Here is a 25,535-nt window from a genome sequence, read left to right on the forward strand (position 1 = left end):
AGCTGTATGACCAGAGCCTCTGACCGTGGGAAAAACAAAGTGATTGTTTTTAACACTTGCTGGACACACACACACACACACACACACACACACACACACACACACACACAGCATCAGCCATGGAGTCTACCCCTTCCGGTACATGTATGACAGTGTATGACAGCGGCTCTGGCAGGCCGGGTGCTGGGAAGGGGTGGCTGGAACGAGATAGCTCACGGAACAAAGACATTCCTTTACCTCATCGCAGACTCCGCTTCCCCGTAGGGCAGGCGCCTCCCTTGTGGGTATCGCCCTGGATGAAAGCCTTTTACATCTGCCCTTCATGTAAATATCCAGTCAGGTGGAGGTGAACCTCTTGGTACACACGGAGGCTGGGGTCATCCTCACCCCGGGGGAGGTCATGTTGGGGCCATTCCACCCCCAGGAAGGTCATGTATGGGGTCGTTCAGCTCCCAAGAATGTCTCAGAGCAGGTCATGTTAGGGTCGTCCTTCCACCACAGCAGGTCACATTCTCCACAGTTAGGGTCTCTGACCTCAGATGGGGTTGTCCTCCACCTAATACCGAGGTCCACCTCTCTCAACAGCAAGCTCTTGACCTCGTGTAAGGTCACCTTCATCCTTCAGCCTTGTGTAATGTCATCCTTCAAGTGTAATCATTTGACACGTACGTTTGTGGTCTGGGCATTCATCAACGACCCTGGTGACCTGGTAGAGTAGGTCGAATATGGTCGTCCCGCTCGTGACGACCCTGGTGACCTGGTAGAGTAGGTCGAGTCAGGTCGTGCAATATATAGACGGAAATGCTTGGGTGAAGGGAGGAGGAGGATGAGGAGGAGGCAACAAGAGGTGGAGAAGTGTCTGGTAACTTGAGCGTCCGCTCCACCGACCTCCACAACTTGGCTAATGAACTATGAACTTCACGAGGCCAGCCAGACGTGAACACGTCGTGTTGTAAAGTTGACACATCATGTATTTACCTCAGACCCCACCCACCCCCCGTATGCAGGTAAACTACCTACATACCGTTTTCTATATCTTGTGTATATATACATTTTATGTGTAATATGTGTATGTGTATTTTTTATACATATTCGCCATTTCCCCCTTGAGCGAAGTAGCGTCCTGAACAGGAGATTGAACCTTAAAAGAAAAAATCCTCACTTGGCTCCCATCTCTGTTTCTTCTTTAGAAAATGAAAGTAGGAGGGGAGGATTTCCAGTCACTCGCTCCCTCCCCTTTTAGTCGCCTCCTACGAGCCGCAGGAAATACAGGGTTATATATATGGTGTGTGTGTGTATATATATATATATATATATATATATATATATATATATATATGTGTGTGTGTGTGTGTGTGTGTGTGTGTGTTGTGTGTGTGTGTTGTGGGGGGGGGGGGGGGCGCTCGTTCTACAAACTCAGCTGTTTTCTGTTGGTCTGTTGTAACGCACACTGGATTGTAACGGTATTGCACACAACAGTAGCCATTCCCGTTACCGTAGCCGGGTAACAGGACTGCGGCAACACGAATAAAAGGAAAGAAAAAATATTGTCCAAATAGGACAAAAGAGGAAAATAGAGAGTTTGATGTGGGTCCCTAACTTTACACAGATGAACAAGTTAATTGGTTTGAAACGACATCCAAATCCGTAAATGAAAATGGGAAACAGAAACGATGAAAATATTTCCTCTCTCGCTCCATTTTTATACACAGAGTGTACAACCGCGGTTGCTTGCTTGGCTGAGTGCTTTATACATACTGTCTCATGACGTGGGTGCCTGCTTGCCTGTGTGTGTGTGTGTGTGTGTGTGTGTGTGTGTGAAGTATTTACTAACTTGAAATGGCCAAAGCCAGAGTTATGGACAGATACAGATTCCAGTATTTGTTCATTTAGACAAACACATTTTACTCTCTCTCTCTCTCTCTCTCTCTCTCTCTCTCTCTCTCTCTCTCTCTCTCTCTCTCTCTCTCTCTCTCTCTCTCACACACACACACACACACAGACAGACAATTTCGTACACACACACATTGCTACAGAACCCCAGCCCGTTTTCTCCCATGTTGTTCTATTATCGCACCACACCAACATACTAACTCGTACCCTGTCATTACGCTGCCAACGAAGATTGTACGGATGGGCGAAGGGAAGCGGGTCGTTAGGCTGATTAACGACCTTATCCCCCCATCTTCAGGAAAGCAAAGCAAGTCTGTCTTGTCTCTCATTCCGTTTTCATTCGAATTCTGTGTACACGTCGCTCGCTGCCATACTGTCACCATCTTATACAATACTCATAGTTTATAGGTGTTGATATTTTTCTCTGCGTCTTGTCGTCTTACCATAGCACCATAACCTCCCCCTTCACTATCTCCCCCTCACACCATAACCCCATAATCTCCCTTGACTCCATCATCTGCACCATAACCTAACCATCTTCCTCCACCCCACAGCCCACCACCCACACCTGAAGCCACCATGATGGGTCACCAGACAGCTGGCGCCTCGTCTGTACTTTAGTTCCTTTATTAAGATGCCGTCATTACCTCAACCAATACCATCCAGCCGATGAATGTAGGACGGGCGACCTGCCCCAGCACGACTCAATCCTCTTAATAGACTATCTTACAGTGGATTAAACCCCACACCTGACGGGGTAACACACCACACTGGACTGAGTATGATGTTGTAGCATCTGCTGAAGTTCGGTGCCCCGGCCTACGGCTGACATGTCCACGGTGGGTGGAACTTGACCACAGATATCGCGATGATTTCCCCGTACAGGAAGTCGTCCACAGATGTGACACTAAACGTAACTTTAGTGTGAGACAGATGAACACCAGTGAGGAGTTGTGTTGACGTTTGGATTATGTGTACACTGATGCTGGGAGATGCCAGTCATCACTACCTTTATCATTATATATATATATATATATATATATATATATATATATATATATATATATATATATATAAAGGCTAGTGAAACATGTAGCTTTATTTTGATATGGGTTAATGTAGATTACTCTAAGGAATCACATACCATTTACCCTGGGCTTTTGAAGTAGTAGTGTAACCTGGAGGGACATTTACCTAGAATTATCAAACATTATCTGTACTGTTTAAAGCATGACGCAAACATAGTGACTATCATTAACCAAGCTCCATTTTCTTTATCAGAGAGACGGAGCCACTTGGGGAAAACTACTCAGTTTCTAACGTGAAATGAATATCTAACAACATTGTTTTGAAAGAGATAATTGGTATTTGTGTTGATGAGTTGTGTTAATCATCTGACGTTGTTCGAGGTGTCGATCGTTCGCTCACGCTAGTTCTGTAATTAAAGACTGTTTGTTTACCGTGTACTCGAACACTTGTAACCACACTGGGATGACATAATTGATGTTGCCAGTCTTCGCCTCTTGTATAGACAATATTATTATTGTCTCTGTGGGAAATTTTGAATTTCCTTTAAGCTACTCTTCAGTAATGAATTACCTTAATGACTCAACGTTGTTAGATTTATTTAACTGTTGTTTGGCATTAGATTCACTAAACTTGAAATGCAGTAATGATTCCCCTGACAACGGAAGAGTGATAGATTCCCTAAACCATTGTTTAGTATTAAATTCCCTAAACTCCTGTTTAGTCCTCAATCCCTATTTAATCACTGAACAACGGTAAAGGCGTTCCTTAAACTACTGACCAGTGGTTGACTACTTAGACCACCTTTTTAGAAAATTAGATGTGGTTGCTCCGTGTGATTCCCCTCTTCAGGGTGTAGCGCTGCCGTGTTTAGATACAAATGTATCGTGTGTGTGATGCTGAACACTTACAACAGTAGAGAGGAATTGGTTGTGAGTAAAGTTGTGGTTGTGTTGTTGGCTCAAGGGTCCGGTAATTGGAAAACTTTCTTGTATAGTGCAAGGAAGAGGACGCTAGTGTTCTACATGTCCTTCTTGCTCACAAGACAACATGGTCTTGCCGACGGCAAAGACATAGGGATTCAACCCCTTGAGCTCGACGGTACGATCCCTGAACACGACGGTACGATCACTGAGCACGACGGTACGATCCTTGAGCACGACGGAACGATCCCTGAGCACGACGGAACGATCCCTGAACACGACGGTACGATCACTGAGCACGACGGTACGATCCTTGAGCACGACGGTACGATCACTGAGCACGACGGTACTATCCCTGAGCACGACGGTACGACCCCTTGAGCACGACGGTACGATCCTTGAGCACGACGGTACGATCACTGAGCACGACGGTACTATCCCTGAGCACGACGGTACGACCCCTTGAGCACGACGGTACGATCCCTGAGCACGACGGCACGATCGCTGAGCACGACGGTACGATCCTTGAGCATGACCGTACTGCCTCTGTGTTTCAGAAAAGAATTAGTACATGAGCGAGGTGGTGTGTGGCCAGGTGATGGGTCATCTTAGGTTCTGGCTAACTCTCATGGTTCTGAGTCTGACATAAAGTGGAAATGCTTCGATGATACACTTGTCTGAGACGCTGGGATGTCATCTTGTGTTAGAACGCCTGTTAGCTAATACTAGCACCAGCGTTTGTTAGAAAATGCTTTCATGTTTTGAACATCTAGTGTGTTAGTTAAGAAGCATTTGTTGCATGTAACCTCACAACACAAGAAGTTTAGATAGGGTCAGGAGAGAGAGAGAAGGTATGGAAGAGCTGGGGTATACACATCCCTGGCCAGATGGGTGTGACATGTACCCCTGGGACGTGGGCGTGCCAGCCCCCAGGCCTCGAACCAGGGGCTGGGGGTTGTGTAGCCCAGCCAGGCCCCTTCAAACATTACATCCGGCGACAGATGTATCAAGGATGTGTGTCCCTCATCCTTCGTGTGGATGATGGGCTTAATGATCATAGATAGATAGAAGTCCAAGAAGTAGATATGTAGACCTTCATCATGATGGTAGATACATAGATTACATAGACAGTTCACGAGGAATATATAGAAAGTGTTATACTAATGGGCTTTCGTCGTGAGCCGTGAATACCATAAAGGCCAGTTTTCATCATCTTTGTCTTACTTTACCACATAAGGAGGAGGTTAAGTTGATGCACTTGACCGGGGTATACCACTCAGGAGAGACGATTGTGGCACAGAAATTACTTGGAACACCAGCACACAGCTGGCTGGCCCGCGGATCTGCACTCAGGCCTGCAGGGCTGTTGCTGGAGTACTGGCTGAGACGCTTGTACAAAGAGCACACGGTTTACACATGTTAATGAGGCGATTACCAGCATTCAGGCTCAAGCAGGATGTTGAACACAGCCATTCAAGCAGTCAGGATTACCCAGGACACACAGAGACTGTGTGTGTGTGTGTGTGTGTGTGTGTGTGTGTGTGTGGCAGAGCAGGAGGCTGAGTTAGTCGTTCTCAAGGTCCCGGGGGCGACGTCCGCTTCAAGCGTGCTTGACTAAGCTTTTAGAAATCGATGTTGCCATTGTCTAGGGATGGGACCCCCCCAGAGACCAGCTCCACCCAGGCTTAGTCCTGGGTCTTCTGGGGTCTCTGGGGTGAATGGTCAACCTCATGGCCTCTGTCTCATACTTACATATCGTATCTTTATATATATATATATATATATATATATATATATATATATATATATATATATATACAGAGAGAGAAAGAGAGAGAGAGAGAGAGAGAGAGAGAGAGAGAGAGAGAGAGAGAGAGAGAGAGAGAGAGAGAGAGAGAGAGAGACAGAGAGAACGTTAAGTGTTTCTGCATCTGATGAGGAGAATATAGAGAAAACGACAGAGGGAACACATTGTGCGACTTGTAAACGAATCTGAGCCAGCTTAGTCTGGTGCTTTAGCCGAGGCCGAGGAGGCGTGCGAGATAAGATAATCCTAAGCTTTAAGCTTACCGACAGAATAACAAAGAAAATGTCTCCTTATGCCAGACTAGTTAATGACAAGATCTTTTAAGTCGTCAATTACTTTTTATATACAGATCCTGTGAGAGGTTTATATACAGATCCTGTGAGAGGTTTATACACAGATCCTGTGAGAGGTTTATATACAGATCCTGTGAGAGGTTTATATACAGATCCTGTGAGAGGTTTATATACAGATCCTGTGAGAGGTTTATACACAGATCCTGTGAGAGGTTTATATACAGATCCTGTGAGAGGTTTATATACAGATCCTGTGAGAGGTTTATATACAGATCCTGTGAGAGGTTTATATACAGATCCTGTAAGAGGTTTATATAAGACAAGACTCGGTGGAGAATATAATTAATATCATTTATGTTTTGTAATGTAACTCGATGATGCTCTCGGGGTAATCCCTTTGGCGTTTAAATCATCCACAGCGTTATGTAAATAGACAGTTATTATATGTTTAAAGTCCTCGTTTGTGGCAATTTGGTGGTAATTAGATGATTTGGTGATTGGTGTGTATGTGTGTGTGTGTGTGTGTGTGTGTGTGTATGTATGTGTGTGACGACCATCTCATAGGATTACTAATCACACAAAGAAGAATATTCCACATCCTACGTACGTTCCTACACCTGGTTAGGATCCTTGCTTGTTGACCTGTCACACACCTCCTGAAGGAGGCCAGTTTCCTTGACGCATGCAATGCCTTGACGCATGCTACGCCTTGACGCATGGTACGCCCTGCCGCATGCTACGCCTTGACGCATGCTACGCCTTGACGCATGGTACGTCCTATCGCATGCTACGCCTTGACGCATGCTACGCCTTGACGCATGGTACGCCCTATCGCATGCTACGCCTTGACGCATGCTGCGCCGTGACGCATGCTACGCCTTAACGCATGGTACGCCTTCCAGCAGTTTGCTACGGCTCTTCAAGCGTCGTGCCTCACACCACAGGCGTCTCACTCCATATTCATTCCCACATGACAATAATTGTACATCAAGATCTTTGCCTGATCCTGCACAATGCCCGGGGATCAGTGAACAATATGGCCATATGTTATGGGATGGTGTCGGGACCCGCAGCCAATTTCCTTGGCATTAATTTGGAGTAGAGAGAATATTTTGAGGCAGAGAATTGTGGTCCAGAAGTTGATACAAGACTTATGTGCTTTTTTTTTCTCCCCTCAATCGCTCTTTACCAACTACGTTGCCCGGAGAGAAAGTCTTTTTTTATCCTATTTTCATTTGATATATTTATCTAGAAAGTTAGTGAAGACGTGGTCGGGTATTGGACAATATGTATCGCACGGGGAATTGATGTCGGCCATAGACACACAAGCCTCGCTGAAAACGGGTTATAATCTTTTAATATTTCATCCATAAATTGCCAGATCCAAATTTCGGGAGGACCAAGTTTGGTGCACATCTGGGGGGAGTGAAGCCTAATCTACCTTTAATGTACAAAGTTTAAACTCTAATGAGACGGTCAAATTAGACGATGGAGATTCATAAAGGTGCTCAAAACTTGGGCAGGCGGGGAGGGTCGCTCATAACACGCTAACAACAGACCTGCTCAAAACACACGAGACAGACCACAAGAGCATCTTGACAGGAGGTGTGTGAGAGGAGGAGGCTCGTGTGAGGCTCTGACACAGCATCCAACACCACAGCTGAAGCTCTTGACGTCTTATAGAGACGTAGTGACGTCATCTTACGTCACCTCACCAGACATGTCAGTTCACTTGACTTCGTCAACAAGATGTTGTGGTTATGATGAGAGTTGGTAACAAGGCTGCGAATGATAGTTTGAAGATAATACAACGGATGAATCTCAGAACAAATAGACTTACTTAGCATGAAGAAAAATTCGTGTATAGAAAATCAGTAGAAATGAGAAAGTCGTACAGAAAATGGGAAAAGAAAATTCGTATGTAGAAAATGGAATGTAGCCGAGAGGAAACAAAAGGAAACACGAACCATTTTTTTCTTTCTTTCTTTCTTTCTTTCTTTGTAAAGAATAAAGCTGTGAGCCGGAACACACAGAGATACATGGATGGAAAGATAGAATGGCTTCATTTTGTAATAGGAAACTCAAACTACAGCTTTCGTCACCTACCTGAAGTAGTCTGGCTCGAACACAAACGGCGTAATAACCTTTGAAACGGTAACACAGAATGATATTGACTACATTCATCTAAGGATGATCCTGGAAGATGATGATATGGATTCCACATTTCCAAAGGAGGATTCTTTTGCACCTGGTTAAAGTTATAGATTCGAAAAGTGTTTTTTTATATATATATATATTTCTCTTAAGTCTTTTACAAGAACAAGTGACCCGATGTACAGTGAAGGATCAAGAAATACGAAGGAAACACACAAAACCTATTTAAGTAATGAATCATATGCAGGTAATAAAGTTGTAATACAGGAATTAGTAAATGTATGAATAAAGGAGAGAGAATGTGGAGAAGGATGGGCTTAATTTACATATTTTACATAACCGTAACAAACGAGCTGATAATTCTTGGTCTTCCAAAGGCATTCCAACCCAATCCTTCAGCTCTAGTCTGATCTATACAGATACCCGCTCATATCCCCACAATCTATTATCAGTCAGCAACACATCATCAGTAACCAGTGAACGAGAATCTCGTTAACCATCGCTCGATCAATCGTTCATAGCGATCGCGTCACGTGATCCGGGGGTGGCCAGGGGGGCGTTTGGGACCTCAGGTTAGGGGGGGTTGGGAGTAGGTCCAAATGTGTAATTCCCACTCAGACGCCGGCTGATTGGGAACGTGAGGGATTGTAGGGGATTAGGAGAAGGAACGATCCGGGAGGAATTTTTTGGTAGTTTAGACTCTAATTCCCTCGTCTTTCTATCGTATACTGGACTTTATGTACACCAAGGTCTCATCCCACCAGTATTCACTGTAATAGTCCTATAGTGATACTCTCATTTAATGACCCTTGATATTAAACAGTTACCCGGTAACCAGTATTGAATTACCGGGTAATATCAGTAATCATGTAGTCCTTTACGACCATCATTGTAGATGGCATCGTAGCACAACATCGTCGTAGGAAGTACAATGACATTATACAGTGACTAAAATTTAAAGGAAGTATATCTTCATTGCTTTGGGTACATAAGATCTAGATATTACTCCTCTTACTCTTTTCCATTTCTACCAGTTATCATTCTTATTTTATAACCAGACATTGAATGAAGCAAGAAAATATGGTAGAAGATGTAAAGAACACGAGATGAAGGTAGGTGGTGACTTCGCCTTTTAAAAAGGGTCAGGCGAATAGTGATAGGAATGATATAAGAAGGTATAGAGTTCCAAAGCTTGGTGGTGTAAGGAAAGAAACAGACACCACACAGTCCCGCCCTTGAGTTGGCAACGGCTACGTGGTAATCATTCGACTTAATGGTTTTCCGATTTTTACGTGGTCAACCTAATGGCGGGGGACCCAGAAGTAGCCAGCTCTCAGAAGTACAAGTAATATCCCTAAAAGTGTGGAAGGACAACCAAGACTGGAACACAGGGAAAGTGGACCAAGAATTGAGGTCAAGTTGGTAGAGATGGCATGTATGTATATTTTCCTTCTAATCCACGGGGAAATGAAACACGATAAGTTCCCAAGTGCACTTTTCTGCTATGATCACATCATCAGGGGACATACAAGAAAGAAATGTACCAGTCAGTTGCTATACAAGGCAGAGACGTAGCTGGGACGCCATGGACATATTCATGAGAATCTTAACATTAGCCAGAGTCGATCATGAACACAGCATAATGCCATGATAACGGGTCGCGAGACCAAGTGCGCGCAAGACGCCACACAAAGCTACTGGGAAACAATCTATTTTTGCCCAGAGTCAGGACAAATGACTATCCATAATCCTCTTATGCATCGTCTTGTTGTTCCACAAAACTGTTTCTGTTGGAGTCTTTTCTGTTTCGAGGGGAGGGGTGGGGGTGGAGGGGGGGGGGAGATTTCCAGGGAAAGCGGTTGTTCTCTGGATGTACAGAGAGAGAGAGAGAGAGAGAGAGAGAGAGAGAGAGAGAGAGAGAGAGAGAGAGAGAGAGAGCAGGAAACTGTATATAAGTTGACTGAAGTCAGAGATTGATAATACAGAGAAAGTCTATCAGATTATAAAGTTGGAGGTTATGTGGTGTGTGATTATGTTGATGGTGTTCATGGTGGTTGGGATGAGGCTGTACTTGTAGCAGTCTGTACAAGTTCCATTATGGTGCTGAACTGCAACTCGGGGACGAGGGATCTCTGGTAGCGACAGGAGGTGATGGTGGCGGGTTTGGTGTAGTACCTTCGTGTATACAATAAGAAATAAAAATCATTAATGTCAGTTTTAATGATCATACTGTCTATTGCCTCTTCAGGTGTCGAGTAAACAGCGTCGAATAACACACTTTAATGACCTGCCTAATGACCCAATCATTAGTCATTCATATGTTGATTTTTCTTCTCACTGAATCCCTCAAGAACATGATTATGTCTGAGGACTTGTAGAAGCCTTAGTGAGGATTTCTTGTTAGCTTAGCGACTCAGATCCTTCTGGGCTTCTCTGAGGATTGTAACGACCTAGATAGATAGAGACTGAGTCTTAATGTTCGTGTTTAGTTTGTGTGGACGTAATCTGCTTTTCCACGCTAAGCTTCGGGTTGCACTTGACTAGGAACCCTGTGTATGTAGGCAAGGGAAAACATCGTCAATGCTAAATTAAAAGGGTATGTCGTACAGCCAAATAACTCAGCCAAGAAGTAGGCTGGAACTCGAGATGAGTGATGTATTGTTTAATGGTAATATAAGTGCAAGATTGAATTGACTTTTAGAATTGATGGTTGAGGAGTCCACGAACACCTTAAATCAATAAGAATATTTCAGGGCAGAAAGGGCTGATGAAAACAGATATATATATATATATATATATATATATATATATATATATATATATATATATATATATATATATATATATATATATATAAGACCTGATGGCTCTACGCCTTACAGCCTTCTAGTCAGCTGGTGTATGCTGAGTGTAGACGCCTTCGCACAAGTTCCAGTGTTCCTGGAATGACTGTGTTAAGATGTGTGAGCCAGAGAGACACACACACACACACACCTGGTGGACGCTTCGTCTCCATCATGTGGCGTCACTGGGTTTCGTTGCTGGAAATCGATGTCTTTCAATGCAAGACACAGATCATTACTGCCTCCGTGGGTGCCACTTTATCCTCAGTCTAGGCCAACAACATACAATTACGATGCTACGTTTGATATCACTCGTGTATGTAGCCTTCACGTAGGTGCTGCCCTCTGATAGAATCACTTGTCATATCTTTGCTGTATCGTAATAGCCACTCACCTTGAGCAGGTAAGCCAGTGTGATAGATAGTAACCATCGTGTTTATGAAGGCTTCGTCTGGAAATGAAGCCAAACGTACGAGAATCGAGATCATTTGATGGGTGATAAAACCCTCCTCTCATTTTCTTCATCGCCCAGTGAACGTTTGCCTCTTCTCGATTTCTGTACCAAAGCTTGATGTTAAGTGATGTTAATGACACTCATAATTTTACCTTAATGACTATTACGTTTCTACAGAATATTGTATCACGAAAGTTAACAGGCATACCCCAGACATACACCTGTTATAATTAATGTTATCAACCCACACCACATTATTGATACCAAGTGATAACACACGTAGAAATATACATGTGTAGACCCTCTCCATCCACCTCAGGCGCCTCACCAAGATGGAAAACAAACACGGAAAATAGATGATTATTTATCGTCCACGTATCAAAGTTCCCAGAAGAGGACAAGATGGTCGAGGGCCAGAAACAAGTTGCAGGCTGCAGGGACCAGAGACAGGTTGACGGGGCCAGAAATAGGTTAATGGGTGGTAGAAACAGGCTGTCGGGGCCAGAAACAGGTTAACGGGGGCCAGAAACAGGTTAAAGGGGCCCAGAAACAGGTTGACGGGGCCAGAAACAGGTTGTCGGGGGTCAGAAACAGGTTGACGGGGCCAGACACAGGTTGTCGGGGGTCAGAAACAGGTTGTCGGGGGTCAGAAACAGGTTGGTGGGGCCAGAGACAGGTTGCCGGGGCCAGCGACGTGTGCCGCGTGGTAGGGAAGGCGAGCGTCACATCAGCAGGACAAACACTTATGGAAAATGTTCAATAGCTTCAATTATATCGCTGTCGTCAAAGGCTGCCTCCTGCTGCTGGGCTCTCAAGCCTCCAATTAGAGAGCCAGATTGAGCTCCCTTGATAGCCACACACACATACACACACACACACACACACACACACACACACACTATATTACTCCGTGACTTATGTTGTGAAGTTCCTGCATCATGTGTGTGTGTGTGTGTGTGTGTGTGTGTGTGTGTGTGTGTGTGTGTGTGTGTGTTTCTGCTTCTATTTATGTGTTTGGATGATGACATTTGTTGTATTAAATTCCAGTTCAACTTTGTCTCTCGTATTTACGTGGGTGTTGTCGTCGTCTTCGTCGTCGTCAAGTAAGTTGGCGGGTCAGAATGAGGCTGGAGGTCGGCCTCCATGTGGCCAGATTTAGTACCAAATAGTTAGGAAGTTGTGATGAGATCTGCTGCGCTCCTCCGGGTATTTATAGATCAGTAATAATGAAAGTGAAGATGTGGAGGGACCAGCCACGCCCGCACCACTTGACACATATCCTAATACTTGCTCTTTTATCTGTACACTTGAAGACGTGTTGCTACCTACGCGTAGTGGAAGTGTTCATAATGCGACCTGGAACCACTTCATCATTAGGTCATTTCCCTACGTCATTTGGTTAGTGTGACCGTTGCCAGCTGTACAGTAAACACGTGACACACAGTAATACAGGATGGGAGACCTTACTTAACATTGGTTAGGTTGTGATGTTCGCATGATAGGTTTTAAAGGTTTTCGGAAAATACTTTAAAAAACGTACAATAGTTACATGAGGCCATGTGTCACGTGGTGGGGGGAGGAGGGAGGGTGCGTGGACCATGGAGACTCGTGGGCGTGGAGTCAGTGTGGGGCGTGGAGTCACTGTGGGGCGTGGAGTCAGTGTGGGGCGTGGAGTCAGTGTGGGGAGGTTGTGTGGGTGAGTCACTCCTGATAGCTAAGCGTTGGGTACATAGGGGGAGCTAGAGGCGTTCAAACGTGAAGGCAGAAGGTGACGCAGCGTGTGGACGGCTGCGAACGTGCAACATATGAACGACTCCGCCAGAAATGTCAGCCATCTTGATCCAGGCGACCTGATACTATGATGGCCCTGACCTGGACCTGAGCCACGCCCTGATGGCCCTGACCTGGACCTGAGCCACGCCCTGATGGCCCTGACCTGGACCTGAGCCACGCCCTGATGGCCCTGACCTGGACCTGAGCCACGCCCTGATGGCCCTGACCTGGACCTGAGCCACCAACATAATTACCTCGGTGTGTGGCAGGTCCTCCGACACCTCCGCCTCATTGATTACACTGATCTCGTTAATTCGCCCGATGATAATTGCGTAATTGCCCCAGATTGTTGATAATTCATTATTACGTAGACCCGCGCCCGTCTGATTTACATGGAGTCCGCTGGTGACTGAAGCTATGTTTGAGCTGACTGTGGTGCGTCTGTACGTCTGTTTGTACATCTGTCTGTGCGTCTGTACGTCTGTCTGTGCGTCTGTACGTCTGTCTGTACGTCTGTACGTCTGTCTGTCTTTTCGTCGTTCTCCTGGTCTGTCCAGCTCTGACGACGCCCTTGTGAGTGTGACCCTACGTCGCACGTGTTACTGACTGAGGTCGTGGAAGGCAGCGAACCTTGACCCCAGACACTGACCCCGTTCGCCTGACCCACTGCACGACCCCAGCACCAGTTGGCGTGGCAGGTTTGGCCAAATTAGTGTCGTGACGTAGTATAATGACCGTCTTCACACACTCAGGGGTTAATCACGTCAGTAATTCCTTCATAAAACATACGACAGTTGACCTTGTATCGCAAGAGCCTCCCATGATGATGGTGTAGACCATGCCAACCTTCCGTCATCACTAATTAGTAAATGAGAGACTTGTAAGGAGGATAAAGATAAACTTAGATTATTTACTGTTAAGTATTATCTTTATATTTAGTTTGGGATAATGTCTTTAGTGAAGTATAAGAGAACAAATTTTGACCCAGACTATAACTACCCGAAAATTCTACCGTCGTGCTCAAGCGTCGTACCGTCGTGCTCATGGGTCGTACCGTCGTGCTCAAGAGTCGTACCGTCGTGCTCAAGAGTCGTACCGTCGTGCTCAAGAGTCGTACCGTCGTGCTCAAGCGTCGTACCGTCGTGCTCAAGCGTCGTACCGTCGTGCTCAAGGGTCGTACCGTCGTGCTCAAGAGTCGTACCGTCGTGCTCAAGCGTCGTACCGTCGTGCTCATGGGTCGTACCGTCGTGCTCAAGAGTCGTACCGTCGTGCTCAAGCGTCGTACCGTCGTGCTCAAGCGTCGTACCGTCGTGCTCCGAGTAGTACAAGAGAGCCTTACAACAATCCCTTCAAATTCATTATAAACAATGAACATCTCATTGTTAGAAAATGGGATTCCTTTTCTCCGGGTCGCAACTCACGTGTGATGTTTTCTTTCGTTTTAAAGTTGTGGTGCGGGGTTGTGTGAGGGAAGGGTTGTGGAATACAATTGTTTTGCATCCGGTCCAGCAGTGAGATGCTCCACACCTGCCATACAAGACCAAATCTGTAACTTAGATAAGTGTATGATGTATATCTGTATCCGCATACAATACATATACATATGTAGGTATGCATATGTATTTTTACTGGCAGGGGAGGGGCTTTGTTATATCATATGTTTGTGACTGGGTTCTCTTGTTGTCTTAGTTGTATGTGTGTGTGTGTGTGTGTGTGTGTGTGTGTGTGTGTGTGTGTCACAACTCCTTAACAGTCTAACTACCCCATTGAGGGTCAAGCCGACCCCCTTAGCCCACCACCCATCAACACCGAGTGTGTGTGTCTCATCTCCATCTTCTGCCCTGGTGGCCAGTGTCGTCCTCTAGCCTCCCTCACTATCCACCTCCTCCTCCTCCTCCTCCTCCTAGCCGTTAGTGGAGTGGGACTCCACTGAACCTATCCTGTATCCACACCTCACAACCGCCGCTTCAGCTTAAGATAAGCTTTCCTCGAGGGCAAAAGAGACGCCACTATGTATGGCGTCTTTGATGGCAGGGTTTCTAATTCGTGAGAACTTTTTATTGTCTTTCATCTTACATTTTATGGAAAGATTGGATGTCGGGTCGCCTGCTACGTAGCCCGGCGGTAGGGTCGGGGAAGTCCTAGGGAGACTGTAGGACTCTGATGCTTATTGGATTCTGATCTATATGTTGGTGTAGTTGGTTAGTCTGTTCTTGCCTCCCTGGTGCTGTACGCCATATAAAGAAGAATAAACAAATGTTTAGATTATCTTGTCATTCACTGTGTTTTCCTTTTTCTTTTCATTTCATTCATTTCTTTCGTTTTATTTCTCTTTGTCTTTCACCTTTCCTTCGTTGTTTTTCATCCCTAATCATTTTTTTTATTTTGTTCTTGCCATGCGTTTATTTTGTTCTTACCATGTGTTTATTTTGTTCTTACCATGCGTTTATTTTGTTCTTACCATGCGTTTATTTTGTTCGTACCATGCGTTTATTTTGTTCTTACCATGCGTTTATTTTGTTCTTACCATGCGTTTATTTTGTTCTTACCATGCGTTTATTTTGTTCTTACCATGCGTTTATTTTGTTCTTACCATGCGTTTATTTTGTTCTTACCATGCGTTTATTTTGTTCTTACCATGCGTTTATTTTGTTCTTACCATGCGTTTATTTTGTTCTTACCATGCGTTTATTTTGTTCTTACCATGCGTTTATTTTGTTCTTACCATGCGTTTATTTTGTTCTTACCATGCGTTTATTTTGTTCTTACCATGCGTTTATTTTCGTCATTCTTTCGGACGAACCAGATTGATTTTCGTGTCGTGACGATCAACATTTCGTCCAGGTTTCTTGTGTCCTCTGGTTCTGGTCGTCCGGCCACCACGACCGTCGCGACCAGTGACTAGGCTTCGTCCTCTCCTACCCAGACCTTCCCCTGCTGCTCTTACTGGCCAAGCTACCCCATCCACGCACACTGGCCAAGCTACCCCATCCACGCACACTGGCCGAGCTACCCCATCCATACTGGCCGAGCTACCCCATCCACACTGGCCGAGCTACCCCATCCACATTGGCCGAGCCCATCCACACTGGCCAAGGTACCCCATCCATACTGGCTAAGGTACCCCTTCCACAGTGGCCAAGGTACCCTATCCACACTGGGCCAAGGTACCCCATCCACACTGGGCCAAGGTACCCCATCCACAGTGGGCAAGGTACACCCATCCATAGTTGCCAGGTGGCCTGTGAGAATGTCCCATGTACTGTACACCTGACCCAACCTGGGGGCCAGACACTTTATATTCTCACTTCATCTTGATAACATTACCTCAAAGTTTGCCTCAAGCGTCACCTTAAATTGCATTATCCTGACTATTTTATATATATATATATATATATATATATATATATATATATATATATATATATATATATATATATATATATATGTATATATATATATATATTTCTTGGCTGGCTCGAGATACTGTGTCAGCGATATTGAATGTGAGGTTTTATGATTCACTTCATGTCTTTTAGGACCTGAATATCATGAATATTTGGGAAAGTTGTCTGGATAGAAATTACAACGTAAAACCACGCTTGATATTCAGTTGTTGGTAAGATGTGTATAAGTAGTTTCTTGATGTAAGATAAAATGTAGAACCTTGTCAGATGTTGTTAGAACTGTAGTATTATTCTCCTGTTGTATTGGTTAGCATGGTTGTAATGTTCCTGTTTAATTGGTTAGCTTGGTCGTAATGTTCCTGTTGTATTGGTTAGCATGGTTGTAATGTTCCTGTTTAATTGGTTAGCTTGGTCGTAATGTTCCTGTTGTATTGGTTAGCTTGGTTGTAATGTTCCTGTTGTATTGGTTAGCATGGTTGTAATGTTCCTGTTGTATTGGTTAGCATGGTTGTAATGTTCCTGTTGTATTGGTTAGCTTGGTTGTAAAATTCCTGTTGTATTGATGAAAACTGTTGTAATATTTGTGTTGCCGTCGTCCAAACTGTACTGGTGTTCGTGTTGTAGTGGGTAAGGTTGTAGTTATATTCGTGTTGTAGTGGGTAATGTTAAAGTAATATTCGTGTTGTAGTTGAAAAGTTTTTATATTTTGACTGGGACGGGGTGGAGTGGGGGGTGGAGCCATGCACATGATTACTCCATGAAACACAAACTTTGCGAAGAATTAACCAACTTATCGTACAAGTTCATGTGCCCAGCGAGGCGGCTTCCCTGGAGGGGGGATGACACAGCAGGTGAGGTCCTCCCCTGCTTCTCACTGCAGTGTCAGGCGGGTCACTGTCTTCCCCTGCAGTGACACGGGAGGCTCCGTCACTCCCTGCAGTAACAAGGGAGGAATTCTTTCTTGCAGTGTAAAGCAAGACACTGTCCACCTGAACCTGGTTCTCACATCAATTACTTCACCAGCTTAGACAACCTCGGGAATTATTATTATTATTATTATTATTATTATTATTATTATTATCATCATCATCATCATCATCATTTATTATCATTGTTATCGTTACTAACGTTGTGCACGTTAAATTTAAGCATACAAACATTTGATTTCTAAAAAAAAGGTGAAGAGATGTTTAGGTTGCAGAATGTAAATCTCAGGTGGACTCTGCAGACCTCACTCTAAATCCACAGCTTATTCTGGGCCCCAGCTGCACTTAGCCTGTGATCAGTCAGTCTATTTGAGTCTGCGGACCGCATATCCAAGTATGTGTTGCAACCTGGCTGCTCATGTATACACCTACGAAACTACACTTACATGTGAATAACCTTAAAAATCTTATATATATATATATATATATATATATATATATATATATATATATATATATATATATATATATATATATATTCCTGTGAGTCCACGGGGAAAATGAAACACGAAAAGTTCCCAAGTGCACTTTCGTGTAATAGTCACGTCATCAGGGGAGACACAAGAGAGAAATATAACAGTCAGTTGATATACATCGAAGAGACGAAGCTAGGACGCCATTTGGTAAACATGTGATTGTCCATAGGTAGTCATTTTTATTTTAAGGAAAATGTAATAATCTTATGATTAAGAGGGTAACCCATGTAATCTTGATTCATTTTCTCATAATGTTTGATGGCTCTTGATCACGCGCAAAATTGTGATCCTTTCCAATATATATATATATATATATATATATATATATATATATATATATATATATATATATGTGTGTGTGTGTGTGTGTGTGTGTGTGTGTGTGTGTGTGTGTGTAAAGATTAAAGTATTTGAATTGAAATACATGTAATAGTTGTTCTATTCTTTGCTGAACATGAAAAGAGGAATTAAGTCCCGTAATAGTTATATAAGTCTACCTAATATTAACCATTTTCCTTCTATAACAATAAGTGGTAGAATGGTTATACGAGTCCCTATATTACGTCACTTGAGGTTGTCATTTTTATTTTAAGGAAAATGTAATAATCTTATGATTAAGAGGGTAACCCATGTAATCTTGATTCATTTTTTCATAATGTTTGATGGCTCTAACGTCCACTCATGGACGAAAGTCCACATCCAGGTCGGGATTTAATTGAAATATGAAGACGGTTGGTTGGATGAAAGGGAGGAATGGAAATAGAGGAAATGGTGAAACTTTTCAAGGAAATGGAAAATCTTGTCCTTTTCTTATGAGAGACAGAATGTATGTAGTTATTAGGAAAGACATGACGAGGTGAAGACCTTCATAGCTTCGTGGTTTTAGGAAACAAACAGACGTCATAACAGACCATCACCAGGTTGCCAACACCCATACAGAAATCACGTGACGCAATAACTGGTTCGTATTACGTGATGTAGTTAAGCAGGTAACCGCGGTGCTCGGCAACACAACACCAAAGTGACACTTGTAGAAAATGGAAGACGTACCAACAGTTGTCGTCCCTGTAGATATTTTGTCCAACCTAAGATGTTGAGAAATTGTCTTGCTGTACTGATGATATTCTTGTAGATAGTAATCTGATGTGTTATTGTATTTGATCAACTGGTATACATAACCTCAGTAATATGATAACTGACTATATTGTTTATGGTTGATTACTCTGAAATTACTTGCCTCGAAGTTACTCTAGTCTTCAGCATCATGTTTTAATTAGTTGAAGAAGAATTTAGTCAAATATTAGTCGATGTTCTTCATATTCGTTTATTATAATTGTGGAGAGAAATAACTAGATATAACAATTATGTTCTAATCTTGATTATTTTTACTCCATCCAGCGTTGGAGGGTTGGGAAGGGAATTTGAATGTGAGTAAATAAAATGTGAACATTAAGGGAAGCTAATTAAGAATGTTGAATTCTGCAAACAGCGGAGGAAGCCAACCCTGTGGTATTATGGTGATGATGATGATGAAGATGGTTGTAGTTATGATGAACATGATAATTATCATGGTTGTAGTTATGATGAACATGATGATAATTATCATGGTTGTAGTTATGATGAACATGATGGTAATTATCATGGTTGTAGTTATGGTGAACATGATGGTAATTATCATGGTTGTAGTTATGATGAACATGATGGTAGTTATGATGGTTAGGTAAGTATGATGACGCTTGTACTGAACTAATATTTACTTTTATAGTAATGATGATGATGATGGTAATATTATTAGCACACGTCAACAATGATTGTAAGATTATGATCATAATGATGGCGGTTATGATGATGTTGATAATATCTCCGATAATTTAATTACTCACTGATGATAGCAGATGATAGGGATTAATGATTGGGATATAATCCATCATTTAAAGTATCTTATAACTTTTATGGAATTATTTTCGTAACGTCAAATTTGATTTATTTTTACTCTAAACACAACACCCTGGAGTACATTTTCCTTTGATATGGAAAATGGGAGTTTGATTTTCTTGCTTTGGGTACGAAGTCAGTGGCAGCGTGGCGATAATGTCTTGTGTGTGAGGCTGATGCACGGGTTCGAACCTGGGTTTTGCCAGGTTTCTGCCGCCACAAGTTTTGCTGTGATGTTCTTAACGTTGAATCAAGTCTCGTGCTACGGGAGGAGAACATGAGAGGCAACAGCTTTAACAGGTTTTTATTAAGACGTTTTAATACGAGAGGCAAATGTGAGGTACGAGAGGAAGTTCGTATTCATTATTTATGTTGTTTATGATACAATGTCGAGGATTTGATGGCTTTTTGTAACGACTTGAGGATCATACAAGTCTATAAAATGCTTCAAGGTTAGTCTGGCTCTGCTACATATCTGTCTCCCAGGACAACAGTAATGCTTGTGTACATTACAGGAGAAATAATGAATTAAGAATCATTATACCTGACTTAAATGTGACGGAAAATTAGTACAATTTTTGTTACGGGTCGAGTAATATATATATATATATATATATATATATATATATATATATATATATATATATATATATATATATGCCTCATCTTCCGTAATCCAGGGCATGTAAAGACGATCTTTAACAATTTAACACGACAATACGACCCTGAAGTACGACGGTACGACCCTTGAGCACGACGGTACGACCCTTGAACACACACACACCGTGTTACCCCGTGAGAGCACGACGGTACGATCGTTTGGTAAGATGACGAGGTCATCATCTTCGGGTGTCAGGTCATCATGTCAAGGGTCGTACCGTACTGCTCACGTATGCCAGAGGTCGTTAGAATAATTGCCGGTGTCATAGAGACGTAAGTTTCCTTTTATACTTTATGATTTCCTTCATTTACATCACACGTTTTTCACCATCTTCTCTTTAGTTTTCTGTTCTCTCTCTCTCTCTCTCTCTCTCTCTCTCTCTCTCTCTCTCTCTCTCTCTCTCTCTCTCTCTCTCTCTCTCTCTCTCTCTCTCTGAACATCCACGTGATCTGTGAGAATTTAAAAGATTCGTCACATGGCCGACCTCGGCTTCACGTCGTAATTAAAAAAAGTAAAAAAAAAATTTTTTTTTTTCGTAAATAAAAGCTGTCGTTGGTATATCCCTGCGGGTTGTTCACAACCCCTGGGCAATAATTGTCTGAAAACGGAGTAATTACCTTTTGATTTGATTCGATTTTGTGGAATTTACAAAGCGTTATAAGGTAATGGTGATTCAGTATTTTTATTTCGTATTTATTCTGTGTTTTAACCATGAAAGAGATGTACTCTAAAACTTAGAAAATCATTTACTTAGAAATATATATTTTGTCTTCCTTAAAAGAAATATATCTCATTTCCTCTCCGAAGAGCAGCACGCTCTCTCTGTTTCTCCCCCATAATCTCCCCATTTTCCCACATCATCTCACCACACTTCCCCTAATCCCCATTTCTCCCCCATTTCTAAACCATTTCAGTTTTAATCCCCAGTGCTCATCCCACCTTCGTCACAAAACAGTTCTTTGAACCGTTCTTTCATCCTATTTCGTAGCCCCATTCCTCCACCCTATTTGTTAACCCAGATTTCTTCCCTATTTTTATCCTCATTCTCCACCTTAATTCTTAGTCCAATTACCATCCCTATTTTCAATTTTATTCCTCCACCCTATTTCTTAACCCAATTTCCATCCCTATTTTCAACCTTATTCCTCCACCCTATTTCATCCCAATTTTCATCCCTATTTTCAACCTTATTCCTTCACCCTATTTCTTAACCCAATTTCCATCCCTATTTTCAACCTTGTTCCTCTACCGTATTTCTTAACCCAATTTCCACCCCTATTTTCAACCTTATTCCTCCACCCTATTTCTTAACCCCATTTTCATCCCCATTTTAACCCCATTTCACAGCTCCCATACCATCCAGCACCTGGTCCCCCGCAACGCTCCGCCTCCCATGGTTTGCCAGATTAAGTCCCACATGCGTAACAAGAAATGCTTTCGTGAATTTGCACACGGTCTGCACCAGCCACCAGTGGGGCTGCCACAGCTGGGCCTTGATGCCCGGGTTTTAGATTAATTTGCTTGTGTAAACTGACTGTGAGCTGGCCACCCCCACCACGGTTGTACACTGCAGCCAGACGAATTAGCAGTTTGATGAACCCTTGAGAACTGTGGTACGACCCCTGAACACTGTGGTACGACCTCTGAACACTGTGGTACGACCCCTGAACACTGTGGTACGACCTCTGAACACTGTGGTACGACCTCTGAACACTGTGGTACGACCCCTGAACACTGTGGTACGACCCCTGAACACTGTGGTACGACCTCTGAACACTGTGGTACGACCCCTGAACACTGTGGTACGACCTCTGAACACTGTGGTACGACCTCTGAACACTGTGGTACGACCCCTGAAACTGTGGTACGATCCTTTGAGTACGGTTGTACGGACACGTGAGCACAGTGGTACGACACCTTGAGGGGAAGGCTATGCCCCTTAAGCATGTATCAGCCCAGGAACACGACGGTACGACGCCCTAAACATGACGCGTCTGAGCACGACTATGCGACCCTTGCATATGAAGGTCATTTTATATATATCCCTGGGGATAGGGGAGAAAGAATACTTCCCACGTATTCCCTGCGTGACGTAAAAGGCGACTAAAAGGGGAGGGATCGGGGGGCTGGAAATCCTCCCCTCTCGTTTTTTTTTAATTTTCCAAAAGAAGGAACAGAGAAGGGGGCCAAGTGAGGGTATTCCCTCAAACGCCCAGTCCTCTATTCTTAACGCTACCTCGCTAATGCGGGAAATGGCGAATAGTTTGAAAGAAGAATATATATATATATATATATATATATATATATATATATATATATATATATATATATATATATATGTATATATATATATATATATATATATATATATATATATATATATATATATATATATATACATATACACATATAAGGCTCTTACTTTAATGTTTAAGGGTCGTACCGCCGTGCTCAAGGTGGAGCCCGCCGGTGATCAAGTGTGGTAGAAGACGGGGTTGGGTTGTGTTGTGTTGGGTTGACATCATCGTTCGCTCTTGTCTGACTAGTTTCATTGAACTGCCGCCGTGGCTGTTATGACAGAACAAGACAGTGTGATCCATGTGGGCAGTTTGTGTAAGGTGTGGTGGTCGTGGTAATATTCCTCCTCACACTCGTATACAACTCGTATCTTCTCGCCCGCCTCGGATCATTGACCGTTTGGATGGGTTCGAATCCCGGCTTCAATTCACGAAGAAATCCTGTTTTCAGATTTCTTCGCTACTTTCATTTTCATTCTTGTCATATTTTTTAGACAACTTTCCATTTAAGATTTTCTTTGTCAATTGAAGGAAAAGATATTAGTCCTTGGCGTGTTTACGTGATCACAGAATATATGAGAAATTATACATATTATGTATCATCAAATGTTTCACTGTATGATCATAAAGTGTTGGTTGTGTCCAGCATCATGACTGCTGCTCCAGCTCCAGTCTACCAGTACCACACACACGACCCTTGTGCACGACGGAACGACTCAGGTCGCCGGTATGACCATTGAAGACGACGGAACGACCCTTTCGCATGACGGTACGACCTTTTGCGTACGAAGTTGCAACACGACCTCGATGATACGACCTTTGAGCGCGACGGAACGACTCTTGACCCCAAAGAAACGACCCTTGAGCACGACGGAACGACTCTTGAGCGATACATTACGTCGCGTGGGCATGATGGCCGGACATTTATAAAGAAAACGATGAATCGGGTAAACACGCCAAAAGAAAAATGTAATGTAATAACAACATACCTCATCCTTCATAAAGAAAGTTTGATGGGATGTATGTTATAATGATACTCAAATACATTTAAACATTTATTTACACATATACATAGTGAGGGATTAATGTTAGTTTGTGGATACAAATCTTAGGCCAAGGGAAGCAGTGAAGCGGTGAGCCAGGGCAGCAGGAAGGTGGCTGAGGCCAGAAGAACTGGGGCCGGGGTTTTCTTCTTCCCTGGAAACAAAGAAAACGGGTTAATATGATCCCGACAAATCTTATTAAACTCCCCCATGAAAAATGGGGGTTCTCCCTCCTGCGAAAATAGTGCCCTTAATTGAATAACGAGCAAGAATTTAATTTTAAACAGGTGTTCCAAACTACTTATAAAATGGTTGATTAACATTTTTCTCCTCCGTAATTTCCGATGGTGGCTATTGGCAATGATGCATCATTGCCAGACACCGCCAGCCAGACAGAGATCGAGTAATTCCTTGTATTTCTCTCGTGTTTCTCCTCCTGTACTAACACTTCAGCACCTCAAGATGTATCTTGGTTATGGAACCAAGATTTATAGACTTAGAATATTCCACATCTGTTCCTCTACTGTCGCCTTGGATGGAGTTACAAGTTATATTTCGGCCAGACTCCACAAAATGATGTTTACATTTTCTCCAACACAGGATCAACACACTTTAATAAAGTAGCGGTATTGTTGCTCCAGCTGTACTGCAATAAGAACTCCTCCAGCCCAGACCTGAAAAGATTTTCCATCCTCAGATCTGGGAATCTTTGATGTATTTCAGATATACCTCGCTGAACCTACGTCTGTCTGTCTGTCTGTCTGGGTGTCTGTGGTGAGCGCTCTTGCTCTCGCCCCACGGTAATGGATGGTTGAAGGCACACTCTCTTTACTCTCTCTCTCTCTCTCTCTCTCTCTCTCTCTCTCTCTCTCTCTCTCTCTCTCTCTCGTGTGTGTACCCAGACCTACCCGTGTTGAAGTAGTATTCCTCTGCGCTGAGATAATCCCTGTTCGAGAGCTGAACCTGTGTTGACCTCCTGTGGTGGTTGTCCAGCGAGGTCACGCACGAGACGGCGATGACCCCTCGCTCGAAGAGGTCACTTCGGGCCTGGAAGAAGAGGCTGATGGTCCCCTGCTCCACCTGCCTCACGTAGCTCTGTCAAGGAGGAATGAAAACGGGATGAGAGGTGAGGCTTTGTGGGGAGGGGGCTGCTGCTGGGGAGGTTCGTGAGAAGCTGGGAGTGGGGAGAGAATGCACGTGGGGTGTTAGGAAGGGAGAGGAGACCTTCTAGGGAGCTGGGATGGGAGAGAAAGCCTTCTGGGCAGGTGGGAGAGGAGAGGAAATTCATGTGGGGTGTTGAGTGGGGAGAGGAGAGCTAGTGGGGAGCTGAGATATTGCTTTGTTCTCACAACATTCTTTGTCTCACAGATTTCAAAATTAATCTGATTATTATTGTGAGAATCTGTATAGTGTGTTCAGTAGTGTATATGAGAGATATATACACGGGTATTATAACACTTTACAGAACATTGTACATGTTCACACATAACATAAGGAAGACACTACTGCTCATTCTGTTCAGTGTTATGATATTTAGTTTTATCTGAGGTTAACACACACTACC

General features: G+C 43.4%; 1 protein-coding gene and 1 long non-coding RNA gene across 2 annotated transcripts in view; one reads left to right on the plus strand and one right to left on the minus strand.

The window, feature by feature from the left end:
• LOC139757397 (uncharacterized) overlaps positions 1–25,535 on the plus strand; it is a 244,962-nt gene that overhangs the window by 217,989 nt on the left and 1,438 nt on the right. The window lies entirely within an intron of this gene.
• LOC139757394 (uncharacterized) overlaps positions 23,971–25,535 on the minus strand; it is a 183,073-nt gene continuing 181,508 nt past the window's right edge. The window contains exons 5-6 of the mRNA XM_071677839.1: positions 24,880–25,066; positions 23,971–24,125 (exon numbers count right to left, since the gene is read on the minus strand). Coding sequence (XP_071533940.1) covers positions 24,037–24,125; positions 24,880–25,066 — 276 coding nt within the window. The 3' untranslated portion in view covers positions 23,971–24,036. The remainder of the gene's footprint in view (positions 24,126–24,879; positions 25,067–25,535) is intronic.

This window comes from Panulirus ornatus, chromosome 26 (assembly GCF_036320965.1).
Source record: "Panulirus ornatus isolate Po-2019 chromosome 26, ASM3632096v1, whole genome shotgun sequence".
Lineage (NCBI taxonomy): Eukaryota > Metazoa > Arthropoda > Malacostraca > Decapoda > Palinuridae > Panulirus > Panulirus ornatus.